Source organism: Aptenodytes patagonicus, chromosome 1, assembly GCF_965638725.1.
Source record: "Aptenodytes patagonicus chromosome 1, bAptPat1.pri.cur, whole genome shotgun sequence".
Taxonomy (NCBI): Eukaryota; Metazoa; Chordata; class Aves; order Sphenisciformes; family Spheniscidae; genus Aptenodytes; species Aptenodytes patagonicus.
Genome location: NC_134949.1, coordinates 161,692,713 through 161,711,666, shown reverse-complemented (window position 1 = coordinate 161,711,666; position 18,954 = coordinate 161,692,713). Strand labels below are relative to the sequence as shown.

The 18,954-nt window shown below is 40.2% G+C and overlaps 1 protein-coding gene across 1 annotated transcript in view; it reads left to right on the top strand.

Moving 5' to 3' along the window:
* Positions 1-18,954, top strand: part of MYO16 (myosin XVI) — a 317,122-nt gene that overhangs the window by 30,809 nt on the left and 267,359 nt on the right. The window contains exon 3 of the mRNA XM_076361144.1: positions 18,573-18,643. Within this exon, the coding sequence (XP_076217259.1) occupies positions 18,573-18,643 (71 nt within the window). The remainder of the gene's footprint in view (positions 1-18,572; positions 18,644-18,954) is intronic.

Genomic DNA, 18,954 nt, shown 5'->3' with positions numbered 1-18,954 from the left:
GGCAACACAAGGCATCTTTTTGTTACGACGCACAGAAACATAATGCCTTTAGTTATTGGGTAACAGATGTTAAGTAATTAAAGCAGCCCATTTCAAAAGCAATCATAAAATCACAGGGAGATGAAATTTGAATACATTTGAATTCCTGCAGGATTCCATATGTGCTTTTTGGTTTTTTGTCCATGTGTTTACATTTTTAGTAATTTTGTAAAGCTGAGATGAGAACTGAATGTTAAACTATTTTTTGTTGATAAAAATATGTATGATTCCTAATATACAACGCTTATTTAATTGGAAAAAGTAAAACTCACAGAAAAAGGTATAACATATCAAAAAAGTGAAGGATAGGCTTGATGGTGTAGATTTTATATAGCCCTTTTGTTCTCCCTGTGGACTGCCTAACCGCAGGAGTGCCTCTGCTCCCTGGCTACTTTTCTCTCAGCCCAGAAATCTCCTTGGGTTGTTTCAGCTGCCGTTTTTGTTTCTGCACATGCCCAGAACTACCTTGATTTGAACAGCTATCCTCTGCCTGTACTAAGGAGGGAACTAAAGACAAAGCATCCTTCCATTTTGGGTCCCCCCCTAGCAGGGGGATTCACACCAAACGTAATTAATCTCTCTTAGCATCAAATGGGGTTATAGCTTCCTCCTTTTCTCCACGAAACTGAGGGTGGAGCTGTCACCCACCCATTTTTGCTAGCCGACAGGTTGTGCCTGTGGGTTGCTTTCAAGAGCTGTTTCGGGTTTGTGCATTTCTCTCTCCCACTGCCTCTTCTCTCCTCCGCTCTCCCCGGCCCCACACCTCAAGTCTCTTGAGCAGCGTCCGGCCTGGCATGGCTTTCTCCTGCGGAAGGGGCCTGAGAGGCAAATTGAATCCGAATGGTCTTGCTTTGCTTATAGTATAATAAACTGTAGAAAGTTGACTGCATAGTAAGGTGTTGTACAAAAACCTTCATGTTGTCATCATCTCTGCTACTACCTGTGTTTTGAAAACAGGAGTATATACTAGACTATTTAAGCTCTGAATAAATCAAGACTGAGATAGATGTTTGAACTTAGCGATTCCCGTTTGATGGTTTTGGGTGTCCCTAAGGTCACCCTGAAGAATTTGTTGATCACCTCTCTGAAAAGTATGCCTTTTTCTTACTAATATACAAAGTTTCTAGAAAATTAGCTTTTGGATTTTTCTTTGAATCACAGATTTCTAAAATGCAGGCACCAAATTGCTTGCTTTATATGTAGATAAGTCCATTCTTGAACCTTAACCCTATAAATCCAAACAAGAGCGCATTTGGTTAACTAGAAATCATAGTTTTAAATGTTGCCTCAATTACAAGTGTAAAACATAATATTCACGAGGAAACCTTTGTAAAAATACACAAATTATCCTAAGAATTTTATTTATTTACTTTTAAACACATTTTCAAAATTCTCAACTATTTATTTTGGGTGGACTATGATATAAAGCTTTTCTTCAGTGGGACAAGTCAGTATGTAAATTATTCATGACTTTGCATGATCAGGGTCTAATTCAAAAGGCTTTCACAAACTAAAACGTCAAGAAAAAATATTCAGAAGACCATTACCCCTACACAAGAATCCAGCTTTTAAAGAGTGTAATCTGGTCTGAACAGATAACCTTTATAGACACATATTTGTCCTTTTTTCATTTTAAGCCTATCAAGCTCATTTATAGTTCCACGTTGGTGTTTATCTCCATAAGATCTTTCTTTCGGTGTAATAATAAAAAGTTTTCAGCTTTAGCACGCTCTGGCACCCAAAAGCAGCAAGAAACACAAAGACTAGTCACTCACAAATTCACTGTCATGCCAATAAAGGGTCGTTACGCCATTAACAACCAACAAATTGACACCTGGCATTCTTCCTCTTCATTTCAAAGGGGATCCACAGCTGATTTTCCAGCATCATGCAGTGGGATGCAAAGCAATAAATTGGCAGCATTCAGAAGCCTCTTCTCTCAATGAAAGATGGCATCCCCTGAGTGGCAGGTACTGCTGATATTCCCTGGATGTTGTTATAAGTCACACTGATCAAAAAGAAAGATTTCTGTGATGGCAGAAGACCTAGTCTATACTTGTGAAATAAAAAGATAGCAAGAATAGAATCTTTTCTATGCAATTTGCAGTTGATTTCTTCTTCAATGTATTTATTGTGCTTCAGATTGATTGCCAATAATATTTCAGTACAAAGGGGAAACTTTTCTGTATTCATCTTTCAATATCACTTACTTTAAAATGTTTTCATTTCAATCACAGATTACTCTCTTGTAGAAATTAGGCTGCGAAACTACAGAAATCAATAGAGAATAACCTTTTCTATTTCCTTTTTTTTAAAGAACAAACCTTTAAAGCAATAATACAGTTCTTTACGAAAAATTTAGTGCATTTTTAATAATTCCTTAATTTTTTTTTCAATTTTTCAATTCAATTTTAGAAGCCTTTTTCCAGCAGGGTATGCATTCACATTGTTACACTGGAGGAATGTTGACAAAATGGAATACTTAAACATAGGACTGGGAAAAGACCTTATTTGGGGATCCTGCAACATACGGACTTCAATTTATCACTGTCATATTAATTGCCAGATTGAGAAGAACATTTGTTCAGAGCTTTTGGAAAGTGGAGTTTGTTTGGAGGTTTTGTGAAGTGGAATAACTAGGTGGAGTAACTTCCTCTAGAAGCTCTTGAAGGTAGAACTAAATGAATATAGCCAGAGCCACTAAATGCAGCAAGTTATTTTTTTAATTGCTAAGTCCTGTCTCTTTAGGCTTTTTCTGTTAGTCTGCTCTTTCCTTCTGCCTGAATTGTAGTACCTTTCCCAGTAAATACACAAATATATCAGAGGCAGAGCCAGGTTTCTTTGTATAGTGCCTAGTGGGTTTTCTTCCTCAATAAAAATTCTAAACACAAAGTATATATACTGCTTATTATTTCAGTCATCTTTCTATTCTCTGGGGCATGAATTGGAGGATTCTTTTTTCTCAGTACACTGAGGTATCATCTTAACTCTGTCTGCAAGGCTTTGTAGCTGTTAAAACCTTTTGCACTTCAAGTTGACAGTGAACAAGCTCTATAGCTATGAGAGAGAAATGAGTGAAAGCGTTATATGGCATAATGAATAGACAACTGATTTTTCTTGATTATTGTTATTTGCAGCCATCACAGTAACAGGTTATTACAGTGGAGGAACTGAAGCTTGTAAGAATACAATCAGTGAATCTAAGGGAATGGATAATTTAGCTTGTGTTTCCGTGTGAATTGCATCCAAGAATGGAGGTGGGAAGGTGAGTAGTTAAGGTGAAATTGGCAATATTTCTAAATGTCCAGCTTTAAACAAGGATTTTAAGCATATGTAAAAGATTCAAGGTAGAATTCAGACAGTCAGCCTGGAGCTGCGTACTGCTTTCTTACCATGTTTCTTTCTGATGGCTCTTTATTACAGTGTAGTGTATATGTGACCTTGAAGCAGTACATGCTGTCATTTTACAGGGCAATGAGATGGTTGCAGGAGGTAATTTCTCACACCGTGCACTGTTTAGGGTTTTGATTACATTCAGACTCAAAAGGCAAACATGACAGCTGCAGCATTAAATCATTGAGCTAGGGTCTCTGCTCCAGATTTTAGCAATCACAACTATTGTTGGCATATAGTTGTAGTTTTTTCTAGACTTCCACATTTAGCCATTGACAGTACAGAAAATATGACTTGAAGTGTTCTTAAAGCTGGAAGCATCTGGGTGAAATTTGAACTGCTGGTTTGTTTCTTAGTTTACTGAGGGGGCATCCTATAAGAGGGCACCAGCTATCAAGCCTTTTAATAATCGCCATCTGAACTTCACTGGCTTCACGTGGTTCCTATGTGGGATGAATGTCGGATTTCTTTTGCTTTTAAACCTCTCCCTAAAAATCCTGTGGTACAAGTATTTAGAATTATACCAGTTGGACAGAAAAGGACAGATGTAAAGTCCAATTACATATAGTTCTACTGATGCTTACATGGGCATTAGTTTATTATCCCACTGTTTCTCTGTATATGTGGTTTTGATTATGTACGTGCAGGTTCTCCTGGATTAGTCCTCATCTCTTTCTCTATTGGTAACTTAAGTAACTTTCTTTATTAGTAACTTAGGCGCTTCTAGCACAGGGTTCTCCTTGGCTTCTCCCTGATTTTATCAGCTTTATGTGCCAGATACATGTCAGGTGCATAGATTGAGCGAATGAGAAAGTGTGGCATCGCGTATCACTTGGGAAGCTTGAGCCTCTGTAGTTGTAGCTCGTCACTGCAGCCCAAACCTACCGTGTGCCTCCATATGGACATGGACTCAGTGGCAGGACTCAGAACTGAGAGGCACGCTTGTCAAGCAACGTGATGTTGGTTGCTCCTTCCCCCTGGTCACATCAAGATTGCTGAATTCATAGAGTTGTAAAATCGGTCAGGCTAGAAAGGACCTCAGAAGGTCTGTAGTCCAACAGCGTGCTGAATTTTGGAGACGACTGAGCTAACTAGGGTATTGAACTAAGGCAGCTCTTATTGTTGTAGTGCAAGAACAGACTAAGCAAAGCAGAGAGATTCCTGTGGGGAACAACTGAAATTCTACTTCAAAGCCAAATTAAACCATCAACTTGTATGTCAGACTTTTGCTTTCCATAAGCTATGAAAAAGACATGATTATACCAGGTGCTGTGTGAGTATAACTTTGTCCTCTCTATGCTGGCCTATAACTGCAGTCCGTGCTGTGACAATCCATACCTGTAAAAGCTTAACTAAAGCATAAGTAAAGCAAAATTTGCTTTGTGGTTTACTGGTTGCCCCAGCTTTGGCATGATAGTTTGGCCCTTCTAGAGGCTTACTGGTGTCAAAGAAGAGGCCCTGAGTATTAAATATGAGGCGGAGGGTCTGTTTCTCCTACATCTCATCCTAGGTTCCCCAGATCCTCAAATGCTTCACTGGTAACCCAGTGTAGGTTCACCCTACATAAGATTGGTGTGCAGGCTTAGCCATCTGTGAGCTTGGCGATACTGAATGCAGAATTGTTTGTGCTTCAAGTTTGTCTCTGGTGGGAAACTGCATTTAGATGAACTGTTATAAATCTGACATTTCAGTCCCCTGTGTCCCTGTATGATTTTTGTATTTCAAATACTGAACATTGAAATCGGGTGAAGTCTACGTTGCTGCAATCTTCAGCTGCCCAAGTGTGATAGCCTTACTTCAAAGCAGATACATAGAGATGTTTTCCTTTACTTATTCTGAGGTGGTTTAAGTGGTAGTCACAGGCTTCAAGATTATGATAGCTCTTTTCTTCCGTGCTGGTTTTCTACACGTGATCTGTTGTTCTTAGGGTGATTATGTGGTCATTGCTGATTTTTCCGGTGTTTTTTGTTGTTGGCTTATTGGTAGTGGTGGTGGTTGCTGTCACTGATGTGGGAAATGAAGGTGTTAGCCAGAATGCACTGAACTTGCAAGCATACAGAAACAGCTGTAGGGTAAGAGTGAGTGGAAGCAGGATGATTTCTAGGAGGCTGAGCTTGCGCAGTCAGAGCAGCACTGACTGGAGGAGATTATGTGGACCCATCTGTGGGCAATTTGCTCTCCTTGCTGTACATCCAGGTCATCCGTCAGCTATCAGGGAGACTAATAAAGATTCCAGTATGTATTAAAACAAATTTAGTTGAGACAAGACCCTTGTTAGTGTCATTAGGACACTTAACAGTGTGCCAAGTGTGAAAGAATTCCTTAAAGGTTGGGAGTTTGGGAGCCCAGATGTGCGAGAAGCTCTAGCTGTAACTGTCAGACCCTTCATGTCCCTACGCCTTGGATGGGAAGAGCTGACTGAAAATTAGAGAAGAATAAAGAAGATTTGGAGACTAGTGGATATAAGCTGCTTGGATTACCACTAGGAAAAGTATAATGCATTTTAAGAATGCAGCAATTCAGCCAAATGAAATTTTTGGAAAACAAGTAATGAGGCATGAAAACTTCTTTGAGCTAGATGCACAGGCAGGATATAGAACTATACAGAAAACAGACATAGTCGTTTTCTGCAAAGATGTGTGACAACTAACCAAATTGTGAAAATGTTCATATGTGGTGTTTGTAATGCACAGGCTAATAGAAGACTTGGTAACCAGCATGTTGCAATCAATGCAATAAGTGCTGAATAGGAGTATAAGGAAACACTTGAAGAGCTTACCCAAACTGAAGTATTCATGCAGCGTGTGTGCTTTTTATATTCATGTTTATATGGGAGACTTATGTGACAGGATCCCATATCCTGCTTTCCTGCAGTGATCCTGGCTGTTTGCACAGCACGGGGTAATCTCTCCAGACCTCACTGCTCAGTTTCCAGTCAGCTATGCTTAGCAGATAGGTGAAGAGTAGGAGGAGCTCCACACTGTCTTTCCAGAAGCTCGGTTTTCTGGGTGTGTCTCTGTGTGGTGATCCCATCCTTGAGCTGACAAGAAAAGCAGATTCTGTTCCGTCATCTCAAATAGGAGGATTTGTCTCATGCTGTCTGTATGTGCAAGGAGTCATTAGGCTTTGCAAACCTCACGCATTATATTAGGAAAAAACTGAAATTGAGAGGTGTGGGTGCACATTGTGAAGTAGAAAAGAACCACTAAAAAGTTTAATATGTTATTCTCAGCTGGTTTTGGCAAATAGTAAAGGATTGTGACTGAATGCTGATATTGCTGAAAAATAAAAATTATGAGTGTGACATGTATACACCAAAATCCAACTTCTCTCCATTTTAAAACTGTAAATGTGAAGAGAGGGAAGACTACATATGTGCACAGTGCTCTCCACGGCTCTTCACATCTCTTGACCATCTCTGAGATGCCTGAAAAAGGGTGCTGTTATCAGTAGACTGAAGTGCGTTGATAGTTTGAAATTTACCATACAGCAGAATGTACCTCAACCAGAAAATGTTTCACAGCACACAGATTTTAATGTGCTAAAATGACATATATAGAGAAAAAGGATTTTAGTCAGAAAAACTGGATTACGTGGACATTCAAAGTGCCAGGGTGGAACAGAAGAGATGTGATTCTTCTCCCCTGAAGTCTATCAAAGTGTGGGCGGGCCTGGAAATTCTTCTGGAGGTGATAGTTTGTTCAAATTTAATTAAATACAGGTAAATGCTATAAGAGCACCATGCGGGCCAGCTGCTCCCTGCGGGTTGGGCCTCTGGGAGCGTGGGGGTCTCCCCGGAGCAGCCGGGCAGGGCCTGGCAGCCAGGGCCTGTCCCACTGCCCCGGCCAGGATCTAGGCAGCCGGGGGACACCAGGGCAGCCCCAGCCCCAGGCACCAAGACATCTCCCTGGGGACGGGCCAAGGTTGGGCCAGGACATCAACCTGTGGGTAGGGTGAGGATCAGGCCCGGTGAGGGGAACCAGGGCCAGACACAGCCCCGGGATGGCCAGGCAGGCTGTGGGGATGGGGATGGGCCCAGGCCAGGCCAGGACATGGGTCCGCGGGTGGGCCCAGCTCGGTGGGGCTTGGGGCCTGTGGCTGGGCAGGGCAGGACTGTGGGCAGCTGGGCTGTGGCGTCACTAGAGCAGGAGCTGACAGCCCCGCGGGGGCTGATGTGGGGTCCTGGGCTGTGGGCAGGGTGGGGGAGACCCAGGGGTGGGCAAGGCTGGGAGGTCCTCAGTGCTCTCAGGGCCCTGACAACTGCACAGCATCCAACATCCAATGTTGTTACCCAAAGTGGAGGTAAGTTCTTTAAGTGAAAGGTAGCAGTAAAGAGCATGGTACTGGTTTTGGGGTGCAGGGGTTGACTTCAGGCTTGCTCTCCTAGAATGTCTTAATGAACTGGCATGCTGTTACTGAATAATGTGAAAGGGAGTGTGAAGTCTGGAGAGGGAAAAAAACGAGGAAAACTAGCAGGCTGATTGATGTCATTTGTGAGTAGAAATTTGAGAGCTACCCCATAGGATAAGGGCAAGTATTATTAATGAATGACAGTATGTTGTGACCTGGTGAGCTTCTTCCAGCACCTACTTAATGATCAAATTAGAACACAGATTATTTTAGGGGGAAACAGATTGTAGCCATTTTAATCTACAGAGTATCTGCATCACATAAATACCAAATTTGGGAAGGAATTGGCTTGGATTTAGTAGATACAGCAGGATAGGTGTAAATAAAATCAAAGAAACATGTAGGTTGTATTTAGATGATGAAGAAAAACTCGTTTGGATAGTGGTATCTGCCAAACGAAGCATGCAATATTCCTTATTTGGAACACTTAAAATGGTGTGGTTTTTAAATTTATCAGTTCTGTATTGTTTGTTTATGTAGTTAGAGTTGTCTGTATATTAAAAGTTTGGGGATATTATATTGATTACACCCTGTAGTGGTCCTGCATGTGTCATGATTTGCCTAAAAAAAGAATCGTATCACTCCAGTCACACTCTTTTAATTGAAATTGTACTGCTCACTCTCACAGGGGTGTATTTATACCAGTAGGGAGGTACTTCTGTGAGTTCAGTGCATTTCTCACTAGAGAATCAAGTTTTATCAATAAAATATTTGCTTACGCTGGTATACCTCTATGCTCATTGGATGTTATGCCAGTGCTATATTTTCTAATTCAGAAATTTTCATTCATATTTTTATGATCCTGTTCCTACCACTGTTCTCGCTGCATGCTCTTTGTATCAGATTTAGCAATTGTGTGGCTGCAGAGGGAGTCAGTTCAGCAAACTGATCCAAGACAGAATGAACCACTCCCTAAAATCAACAGTTAAATTCTGTATCAGCTCTCTGAACCGATTCATCTACCTGTTGCACAACTGATGGGGCTGATGCAAAGAAAGGAAAGGGAATATGCAGGCATCTTGGAGCCACTGACATAATTTTGACAGTAGCCTAAGGATACGTACAATACCAAATGACACTTGCAAAGAGTGCTTCTAACACAGTTTAAAACTACACTAAACTTGAGGTTGCCACTGGTTGCTCTCCTTTCTGTCCTGCTCTGCTTCTGGCCTATCCTTTTGTCCTCCTATCTTTATGCTCATCTTGAAGTGAACCAGGGAGCGAAAACAGCTGGAAACTGTTTTTCGTAAGATTAGCCTTCAGCTGGTTTAGCTCCCCATACCAGCTCATAGCAGAGTGACACGTGGCACTGCTGTGCAAGGTTGAGGGCAGGGGTCTGTGAATGCAAGCATGAACAAGAGGGAAACAGCTCCGATTTTGACAATCTAAACTGTCACAGATTACACCCTGTGAAAGGTCGTGCCTGAGCCGCAGGCTCACCATGTCAAATGATGAGATATTCCTGGAACCAGACATTTCCTTCATAGCTCTGGTCACTCATATGCCACATGCACGACTATTTTTGGATTAATGCATGGATCGGTAATGTCCCTAGTTTGTTCTATACTGCCTGGTTTAAGTTTGCTTCCTTGTGCACACCCTGGGAATTCCACTATACACACAGAATCTAACAGCCAGTGGTCTACAGCTGGTAATCAGTACCATTTAGCAGCTGCTAAGCAGGATAATAGCCTGTTATCCTTGAAGAGCTCTAATACAAATTGTAATCACTTGTTTACACGGCTTCTAAACTAGCTGGCATAAACTTGCTCTGCACGGTGTGAGTTAAAAGAGGGACTGAGGCTTGCTTCATATGGAATATAAGTCAGCAGGAATTTGATTTATGCCAATTAAGTAACGTTGGCATAGGATCAACATAAATGGTGGGTGAAGCAGAGGGGGTGTACAGTCTATTCAGCAGAAAAATTGTGTTGTATGCAAATTCTTTAACTTTCACTGTTACACTAGGGAAAAGCATGGGATGGCAATGGTTTTCAAATTAAGCTACTGACCAGAGAATGAGTTATTTTGCTGATGTGTTTTAGTATTTATCATTTAATGACTATAGGATTGAAAAGTTGCAAAGTCTGAAATAAATTTAACGTATTTAGTAAAATATTGTAAAGGTCTGAAACTTTTATTAAATTCTACAAACATTTAAATGTACGATCGGGTGTGTCTGTAGCAGAAAAGTTAGCCTAAAAATTACACCGGTAATTTTAAGAGCTTTCAGACTGACACATATTTCTAAGGTGAACCCAGTCGAGTGTGAGCTTTTGTAATAACTGACCATAGCCTGCTGAAGATGTTCTTGCTGGTTTTAGTCACCTTTGTCAGGACCTCCAGGAGAACCCACACATGGGAGACGGATAAAATATGTATACAGAATGCAATAGGTGACCTAAATGCTATTAGGTTCCTTTTTTTTGGTCTTTTTAACCTTGAAATAAATAACTCGCATAAGCTAGTTGGAAGTGAAAGCTTTGAGAAAAGCCATATTTAAGTTTATTGTATGATCAACTACTTTCCCCTAAGGTTAATTTTAGAGTGTTCATCTTACGGTAAATTTTAAAAAGCTTTGTTTTCATTGTAATTTTATCTCACTAACAGAAATTCAGAATTCAGTCAGGTCTGTGCTACCAGTTTTTGATGACACAGCTGTTTTGGCCTGGGAAGTAGCTACGCTGGCAAAACCCCTGCTGTGCTATCAGCTATGATGATGGAAGCAATATTTTTAGCTAAGCATGTGTTATTTTGTGAGGTGGTGTTGAATCATTTTAGCAACAGCTCTGTAATATATACAGGTCTTAGTTACAGTGAGGTAAAATCACAGCTTTATAAACAAGTAAGACAGACCTTACCACAGCAGTTTTCTCCCTGTGACCCGGCCAAAGCTCTATCTCTGGAAGAGTTAATTCAAAACGGAGGCAAAACAAGGGATCACCACCATTGCCTGGTGACCCTGGGTGTGCCCCTTGCAGCAGTATCTTTGGGCCGTAGAACTGAATGGCTACTTCCAATCTTCTCTAAATTACTGTGATTTACACCACTGCTTTTCCGCATCACTCTAGATATCATCAGTGCATGTATTTGCAAGTAAATGATGTAAATTAGGGTCCTTCTGTTTGAAAGAGTAACTATAAAGCAGGAAGGAGTTGGATACTGTGAACTGAAAAAGAAAGAACAGAAGACTTTGGGAATAAATATCCTACAAAAAAAGGGAAAAAAAAGAGAGAAATCAGGTGTAGCTATTAGGTAATGTGACCTACTTATTTTTAAATCTTGTTCCTCTGAAATGATTTCAGAGTCTACACTGCTTTTCCATGTGAATATCTGTCTTTTCAGAACAGAGATGCTTTGCCTGCCATATCACAACTTAACTCAGGCGTGTCACGTTTGACTGCTGCCCATTGTCACTTTTGTGTAAGGAGAGAAGTTAATTTGTGTCACTATGCTTGGGCACTGTAAGAGGCACACATTAGCATTTTTTAGTCCGTTAGATGTGGCCTTAATATTTTCCAGTGGAGGCACAGACTGCATTAAATTTCATGTATATAGAAATGAAATGAAAGAGGGGGAGTTTACCTGAAGAAGTTGTTTTAAATTTAGCAGTTATTAAATAATCATAGTCCCTAAACTCAGAAATTATTCTGGCTATGTCTATAGTGATAGAAATATCTGCCCCACTGGGGGAACTGTGACCCTCCTCACGGATCTCATTGGAGTTTGACCTAGTGTCTGTGTGGCCTAGAGACATAACCATTATTTTTTATGTGGTTTTCCAGTTCAAGGTACCTCACATAACAGGATGGCTGTGCCCTCGACCTCCAGAGTGACAGTGCATTGGCAGAAAGCTGTCAGGGTTGCTGAATGCCTGGGCACGGAGGTATAAATAGTTGAGGGTGCAAGGCCTGGTGAGAAAGTAGCAGAGGACTAGTCAGAAAGGAAGGGACCTATCTTGTCATGTGCCTACCTGTGCTGCTTGAAGTTCGATCCCACAGTGGAGTGATCGAGCCCCTCAACTGCTTCCAAGCCTGGGGTCTGACTGATTTTTCTACAAAGAGAACATGGGATAGAACTAACGTATTTTGATCTGGGCCTAACATTATAGCTGGGACAGATGTTGTCTGGGGCTGTAGGACTACCTCTGTCTGTCTGTTTCACTGGTGGCTTGGTTTGTTTCTTTTAAAGGTAATGCTGTGTTGAATGGAGCTCAGGAATCAGCCTGACAATTCACATCACACTTTTAAATGCAGCAGAGAATCAATGGCCCAGTTGCTCTGGGGCCATGGTAATCTGATTCCTGGCTGCCTGAAAAAATTACACACTACGGGAGCTCTGCCAGGGAGGATGGAAGCATCAACCCTATCCTCATCAGTTTTCTGTTCAAACAGTGGACAGTATAGCTTGGATATGCAAGGCTAACGTCTCAAATGCGCCAGTATGGAAACAGTAATTTTCCCCTCTTCATTCCTGCATTCTGTGAATGGCATAACACTTAGCTGTCCAAATGTGCATATTTCCTTTATGGTTTGTTTTCTTTCATCTTTATGCAGTAAAGGTGGGAATTTATTTCCAGGAGTTCTTCAGAAAATGGGAAGATGAGGTTTGAACAAGTTTGACAGATGTTGTCAGTGGTTGCTGGAAATATTTCAAGGATGGAAAAAGCAGTAGGATTACAAATCAGTTGTTTGAAAAGCCCATTAAGGGCATGACTGCTCTGAATAACCACTGTCAACTGATGGGTAGAGCTTGCTTTGAAAGAAAGCATCAGCTATTGCACTAGTAATGATGTGGTAACAGTATTGCTACTGTGTAAATGTGTTTGTTAGGTAAACAAGACAACTTAAAAGAATGATTAAATTACCAACAGTGGTACTTGGATTTTAAAATTTAATTTTAAACTAATCATAGCAAAGGTATGAGGTAAATATTTTTCTAAGACTGCATTCACCAAAAATTTATGACATCGTGCTGGATTTCATTTGCTGTTCTGATTAAGAATAACTTATCAGAGACTGGCATTCATCTGTTCTTATATGCAGCTGAGTTGTATAGCAGGTTCCTCACAGAGTACTCAGAGAGTACTAAAGAGGCATGAAGGTGGCAAGAATTCTAAGTGGTGCATCTGTACAGAGTTTAAGATGCCAGTGTTGGACCAAAGGTCTGACTATGAGGGAGTAAAGGGCAAAATATGACACTTCCTTAACTGGTGGAAGTGGAAGGGGTGGAAGTATGCTACTTCTCTTCCTTCAGCATCACTTCTGTTGTCCAGTGGTTCAATTTCATGGTCAGTTTATGCCCAAACTGCTTTCAGCTGTTGCTGAAAGTGGTGGCTACCCCATTCTCCCTACTCATATCCATTACCCAGTGCCACATTCCCAGATTGTTCATCTAGTTGAAAACTAATCTTTGCCTTGTGCCAGTGAGAGGCAAGTGGCAGAAACATGCAGCCTGAGGCAGGAGGAGAATGGGATAATCCATTCCAGCAACAGCATGGTCTTAGCTAGGCTTCTGCAGTAAGTCATGTTTCTGCACATAACGAACAAGTAAAGCCTTCCAGCTGGAGTTATTCCTGCTAAACTAGAGAGAATAAAAGTAGATGTTAACAGGAACAATGTTTACACTAGCTAGCTGCTACTCCCCAGAGGAATGATTAATAGAAACATACTGGTACTCCATATCCAGCACAACAGATGGCCAATAAGTTTTACATATATTAGGCACTTTTTTTTGTCTTTTCTGTTACTACTAAAACTGGGTTTGCTGTGAATGCAACATTGCCCAGCTGCTAAGTTTGCACTACCATCAGTAGCTGATCACTGGTGAGTTACTGATAGCCCTGGGCCCTCTGAATTCACATTCCAGGCTCTGCTGTCCCTTCAGATCTGTACTCCTTTTGTCTGCAGCATATAAGGTCATAGATAGTTCTACATGCCAGAGTAGCTAGATGCTATTCAACATAGCACAGCATAAGTACTAGTTATTGCCATATATATAAAAGTTCTTAACACGTTACACAGCAGTTATACAAAGCTAAACGAAACTAAAATTTGTTAGGTAAATGCCACCTTGTCGTTATCCAGTTGCTATAACAGCTAAAAAAAGTTAAAATAAAGCTCCAAGCAAGCCAAGACAAGCCAGCCAAAGTAAGCCTTACAGCCCTAGTCCCACATGTGAAGTTAGTAGAAGACCTGTGGCCGGTAACAGCACAGCAATACTGTCTTTACTGGATTACAAGGCTACCTAATAAGTCATAAGCTAGTCAACACAGTCAATGGCGTGTGGAAAGCTATTCAGCTCACTGGAATCATTTAGTTAAAATTGTAACATCAGGCATATGTAAAAAGCTATCTTGATTATTATCTTTCTTTACTGCTGAGACTTTATAACTTCAATGCTTTCTAAAACACCTTTATTAGATATGAAATTAGGTGTGAAATTCTGCTCTAAGTAGTTGATAATTTTGTGTGTCAAATCTAAAAGACATCAGAGAATGGATGGACCTGTTTATACACACAAAGGAAGGACTTGAGAGTTTACTGAAAATTTTACTCAGGTTTTTTTCAAGTAAATGTCAGCTTCCTGCCTTAAAGCCTGTTTTCAGTCTCCTCATCTTTTCTGGAGACTTCTCTTCCATGAAAGATTACAAATAAAAGAAGTTTTAAAAGAAGGTCTTGTGAAAACTTCCATAAGAATTGCATTAATTAAGAGATACATAGCATTTCTGGAATATAGTCATCTATGACTTTCTGTCCTCATTTGGGCAATTCATCCCAAATTACTAACAGTAATTAGAGTAGTTCTATCAAAAGGAAAAAATGAACATAAGGTGAAGATTTTCCCACTGACTAGTAAAGTCTTAAGTGAATGACCTAAGTGAGTTGCATAGTAGGGAGGGGGATTTTGCTTCTGTGATCTTCTTTTCTTTATTTTCTTTTTTATTGTGTTTTGCATGGGGGGGGGAGAATTCAAGGAAGGAGGAATGTTTTTTACTTGTCTTTGTATGCAGAGGAATGTAGTTTGCATATCTTGCCCTGGTAGTCTTTGTGACGTGAATTTCCTGAAGCACTGATTAAGCTACAAGCAATAAAAGAGGAAAAATAAACCAGACAAAGAAAAGAACTACTGAGCTTTTATCCATTTACCCTAATTTTTTGTATGTGATTTGATCACTTGTTTATGGTCATAATTATTTAGTATTCTACTTTAAGATCGCAGTTTACGAATTAATTCTTTATGCAGTAATCTTGGTCTGCATTTTTGCTGGGGGGAAAAAAGCAAGGCAAAAACATTCATTCTTATGAATTTCAATCTCAGATCTAGAAATGGTCTGTCATTTTTTGGTTTCAGCAGCAAGATGTTGCTGAATGGATCTGGAAAGACATTACTTCATTTTGCATAGCTTCTCTGTAAGGACCAAGTCTTTGGGGGTTTGATGGAAGGAAGATATTCAATAAATTGTCCATATTTTCTATACCCAAGTAGCCACAGGCTCTTTCTGTCACTTGGTTACTATTTTGGGCTCCAGATGAAATTCTTGTGGAATATTTTTAGAAATGCGGTTTCCCAACCGTCTGACCTTCCCGTGTGTCCTGCTCCTGCCAAAAGAGAGGGGTCTTCATCCTCTGTCTTTGCTTGGAAGGACCTAGCCAAAAGCCAGTTTTGGTGATCCCAAGACTCTTAATGATTGAGTTCATCTCAATGATCCAACAAGAAACTCTGCATTCTATTTTTGCTGGGTTTAGTTTGTGCCATTAGAGTCAGTTCCTGGATGCAGAAGTAGCCAGAGGTAAATGATGTGTAAGTCCTTTTGCAAATGGGGGAAGGGAACAGACCTTTTTGGTTGACTCCTTAATTGGCTTATCCCGTCTTGTAGAAACACAGACTGAGGATGTTATTTCATTATCAGCCTTAGTCAACATAAGACTTCTGCCAGCAAAATGCAGTGTGCTTGCTCTGCCTCCACATGATGTGTGCATCTGTATCCTCTGTGCTAGTGCTTATGGAGCTATACAGTCAGCCACATTGATGGGGCCGAAAACTAACCCTGCCAGGACAGAGAAAAAAGAAAGAAAGGAAAAAAAAAAAGACTTACTGGTCCAGTTGAATGTGCAGCTGCATAGGTGGGGAGAGCTGGCACAATGGAAGAGTGGGCCAGGCAGTGGATAACATACCTTCCCCCTTTTGACAGCAGCGCAGTCTGTGAGAATACACCATAAAGATGGCATTTTCAAAGGATTATGTACTCTCACTGATGTCATCAGTTAAAGCCTCCTTGAGAAAGAATTATGGCTGTTTAATAATTTCTGCAAATCACACTTTCAAGGACTATCTGCTTTAATTCCCATATTTGCAAATGAGACTACCATTGCAGGTGGAACCAAGCCATAGGTCACATTTTTAACCTACACACAGAGTCCATAAGAAAGAATGCTACATAAAAACACTGTATTAAGTAGCTGAGAGACTGAAATGGGTGGAAATTATTGTTTTTCCCTGAAAAGCAGGGGTGGAGGAAGGGGAACAACTTGGAGTGTTAATTTGTTCAGGTGAAATCCTGATGGGATTGGCAGAATGAAATTACTTTCGGAGCCTTAAGAAATCTTCTGTGATATGGAATTTGTATTTTCTGGCCTGCTAAAGAAATGGCAGAACATAGCAACATTGAAAATATTAAGTCTTGAGGATGATGCAGTTGCACGCCTGTTTAAGGAGGGAGGATTTACAATAAGGTCTTTACTCACTAAAACCTGAAGTAGAGGAAGCATCTCCATAGATAGTCAGCAATTTAGGTATTAAAAGAAGGAAGGAAGGAACTTAGTTCTGAACCTTTATTTTTAATGGTCTCTGTCTGGATGAGGGCAGTTGTGTACTTTAGCATTGGATTTGTGGCTCTGAGAACAGAAGGAAATACTTTGCTTTTTGTCGTTCATCCATTTTTCCTAAGGTTATGGAAATTTGTAAACATTTCTCTACCCTCCCACTCTGCCTCAGTGCTTTCCATCTTGCTTGGCAGTTGTTGTACTGTTCATTTATTCCCCTTCTACTTTTTGCGGACATGCTGGGGACAACAGTGACTTCTAACAGTAGTTAACTTTCAAAATGGCATTTGCCAGAACATAAAAGTTTTTTACAGTTATGTAAATTAAATGAAGCAAAACCTTTGGTGAGGAGAAATGGGTACCTTGGAACTATTTATAAAGTAAGGATTTATACAATGGTTTGGATTGATGTTTGATTTTCAAAGTTTAAAAAAGAGCAAAAGATTAAATGGATTTGTATACCGATTATAAATATTTGTCCAATATACCAGTATGTTTACTATGTGTGAAGTATTTAATAATGTTGACACCAAGTCTTTCACTTTAATTTTACAGGCTTGCAGCCATTTAGCCAAATTTTCCTTCTTAGGCTGAATTTTTCTAGGTCAAAAGTCATTCAACACATTCAGAAAACATTGCCTGTGTAAATTGACAATATTTGAAAAGAAAACTGACCCCTTTCAAATAGGTCAACTGAATGTTTGAATGCTGTAAGAAGTTATGTACAGTGAAATGGAGTTGCAAGTTCTAGAGAGAAAGAAAAATGCATGGATAAGGAGGAGATGGTGTACATGAGTCTCTTGACATTCACAGAAGTTAGAAGAGCCTTGAGACAATTTTATGGCCCTCCTGTAGGACAGACACTGCAGTGGAACAGATTTCTGGGGTACTCAGAACTTAAAATTTCTTTGCAGACCTTTGCACAACTCTGTCCAGGAATCTTAACTAGGAATTAAAACCAGGATTTCCAGATGATGGAGGCAGAACCAGCTGTGTTCCTACACAGGAAACATTATTGGCAGTTGCTCTCCTGGAGGGAGGCCTTTTAAAAGGGTTCTTCATACCAGTCTAGTGAAGACAGGGTTGCAATGCCGGTGTGGATTCCCCGATAACGTCTGGCATTGTTACTGTGCAATTCTATCCCAGTAATGAACACTGGTAGCATGAGTTAGTCAATGCTTTGATTCTGAGTGAAAAGGTTATAAAGGCGATAAAGACCAAGGGGAAGAAGTGCTGAATTTTCACACTTGAGTGAGCACCAATACGAAGGGTTGTGGTTTTGCTTGCGTTTATAAGCCTGTTTTCATTTCAAAGGGGTTTGATACATGTAACTGGGAGTGGAGTTTGACTCCAAATATCACTTTGAGAGTTATGCTGCCTCAGTGATCTGACAATGCACTGGAAAGGTTAAATTGAGTGCAGGTCGTTTAGCTTTGGTATGGTGATTAATTTCAAGTGATATGTTATGAACACTAATTTCAATTATTTACTGAAAAAGCCAACAAATCTCATGGGAACTCTACGAAGTAAAACAAAACCAGTTGACTGTGATTTTGCTCCCAAATGAACTAATCAGGTGATTGTGACCTTGAGACAGGGTCTCTCCTCCAGGTCTCCCCTCCCCTCTCCTAGGTACAGAACTGACATACTCATCTGTCCGCTTGAGAAGTCCTTGATACTGTTCATATTTAACATCATTATCAAAGGTCCTTTGCTTCCAAGCTTAGCCATTAAAATAGATGAGATGGGAAATGCTGACATGATAGTTTTGCAAATGTTATCTGAGAGGTTTGCATATATTATTAAATCTCTTAATGAAGATGATGAAGAATCAGCCAATTAACAGCTCAGAATTAGGTATATTGCTGCATTAATTCTTGTTCCTCTTTTCTTTTGATATTTCAGTGCTACGGCTATTGAAGGATGGCGCTGACCCTCATACGCTTGTTTCCTCAGGAGGCTCCTTGCTCCATGTGGTAAGAGTGATTGAAGATTAATGTTAGTGACTGTGGATAAATATGGTGGGATACTGAGTAGCAGATTGGGCATATTAACAAAAAGAAAGGCTTAGCAATAATTTTTTATCTACACTGTTGTCCACGGTGGTTATGATTGCATCCAGCTATGTGTATGAAATAAATGGTCGTTTTCAAATTGCTTACAAAAGGATGGATCATGTCATAGGAATGGTAACTAACAAAGTAGAATGAAATGTTTTATTTATAAATTATCTGTGTAGTAAGAAAGAACAAAGGAAATATTGCTTGATTCCAAAGATAGAATTATA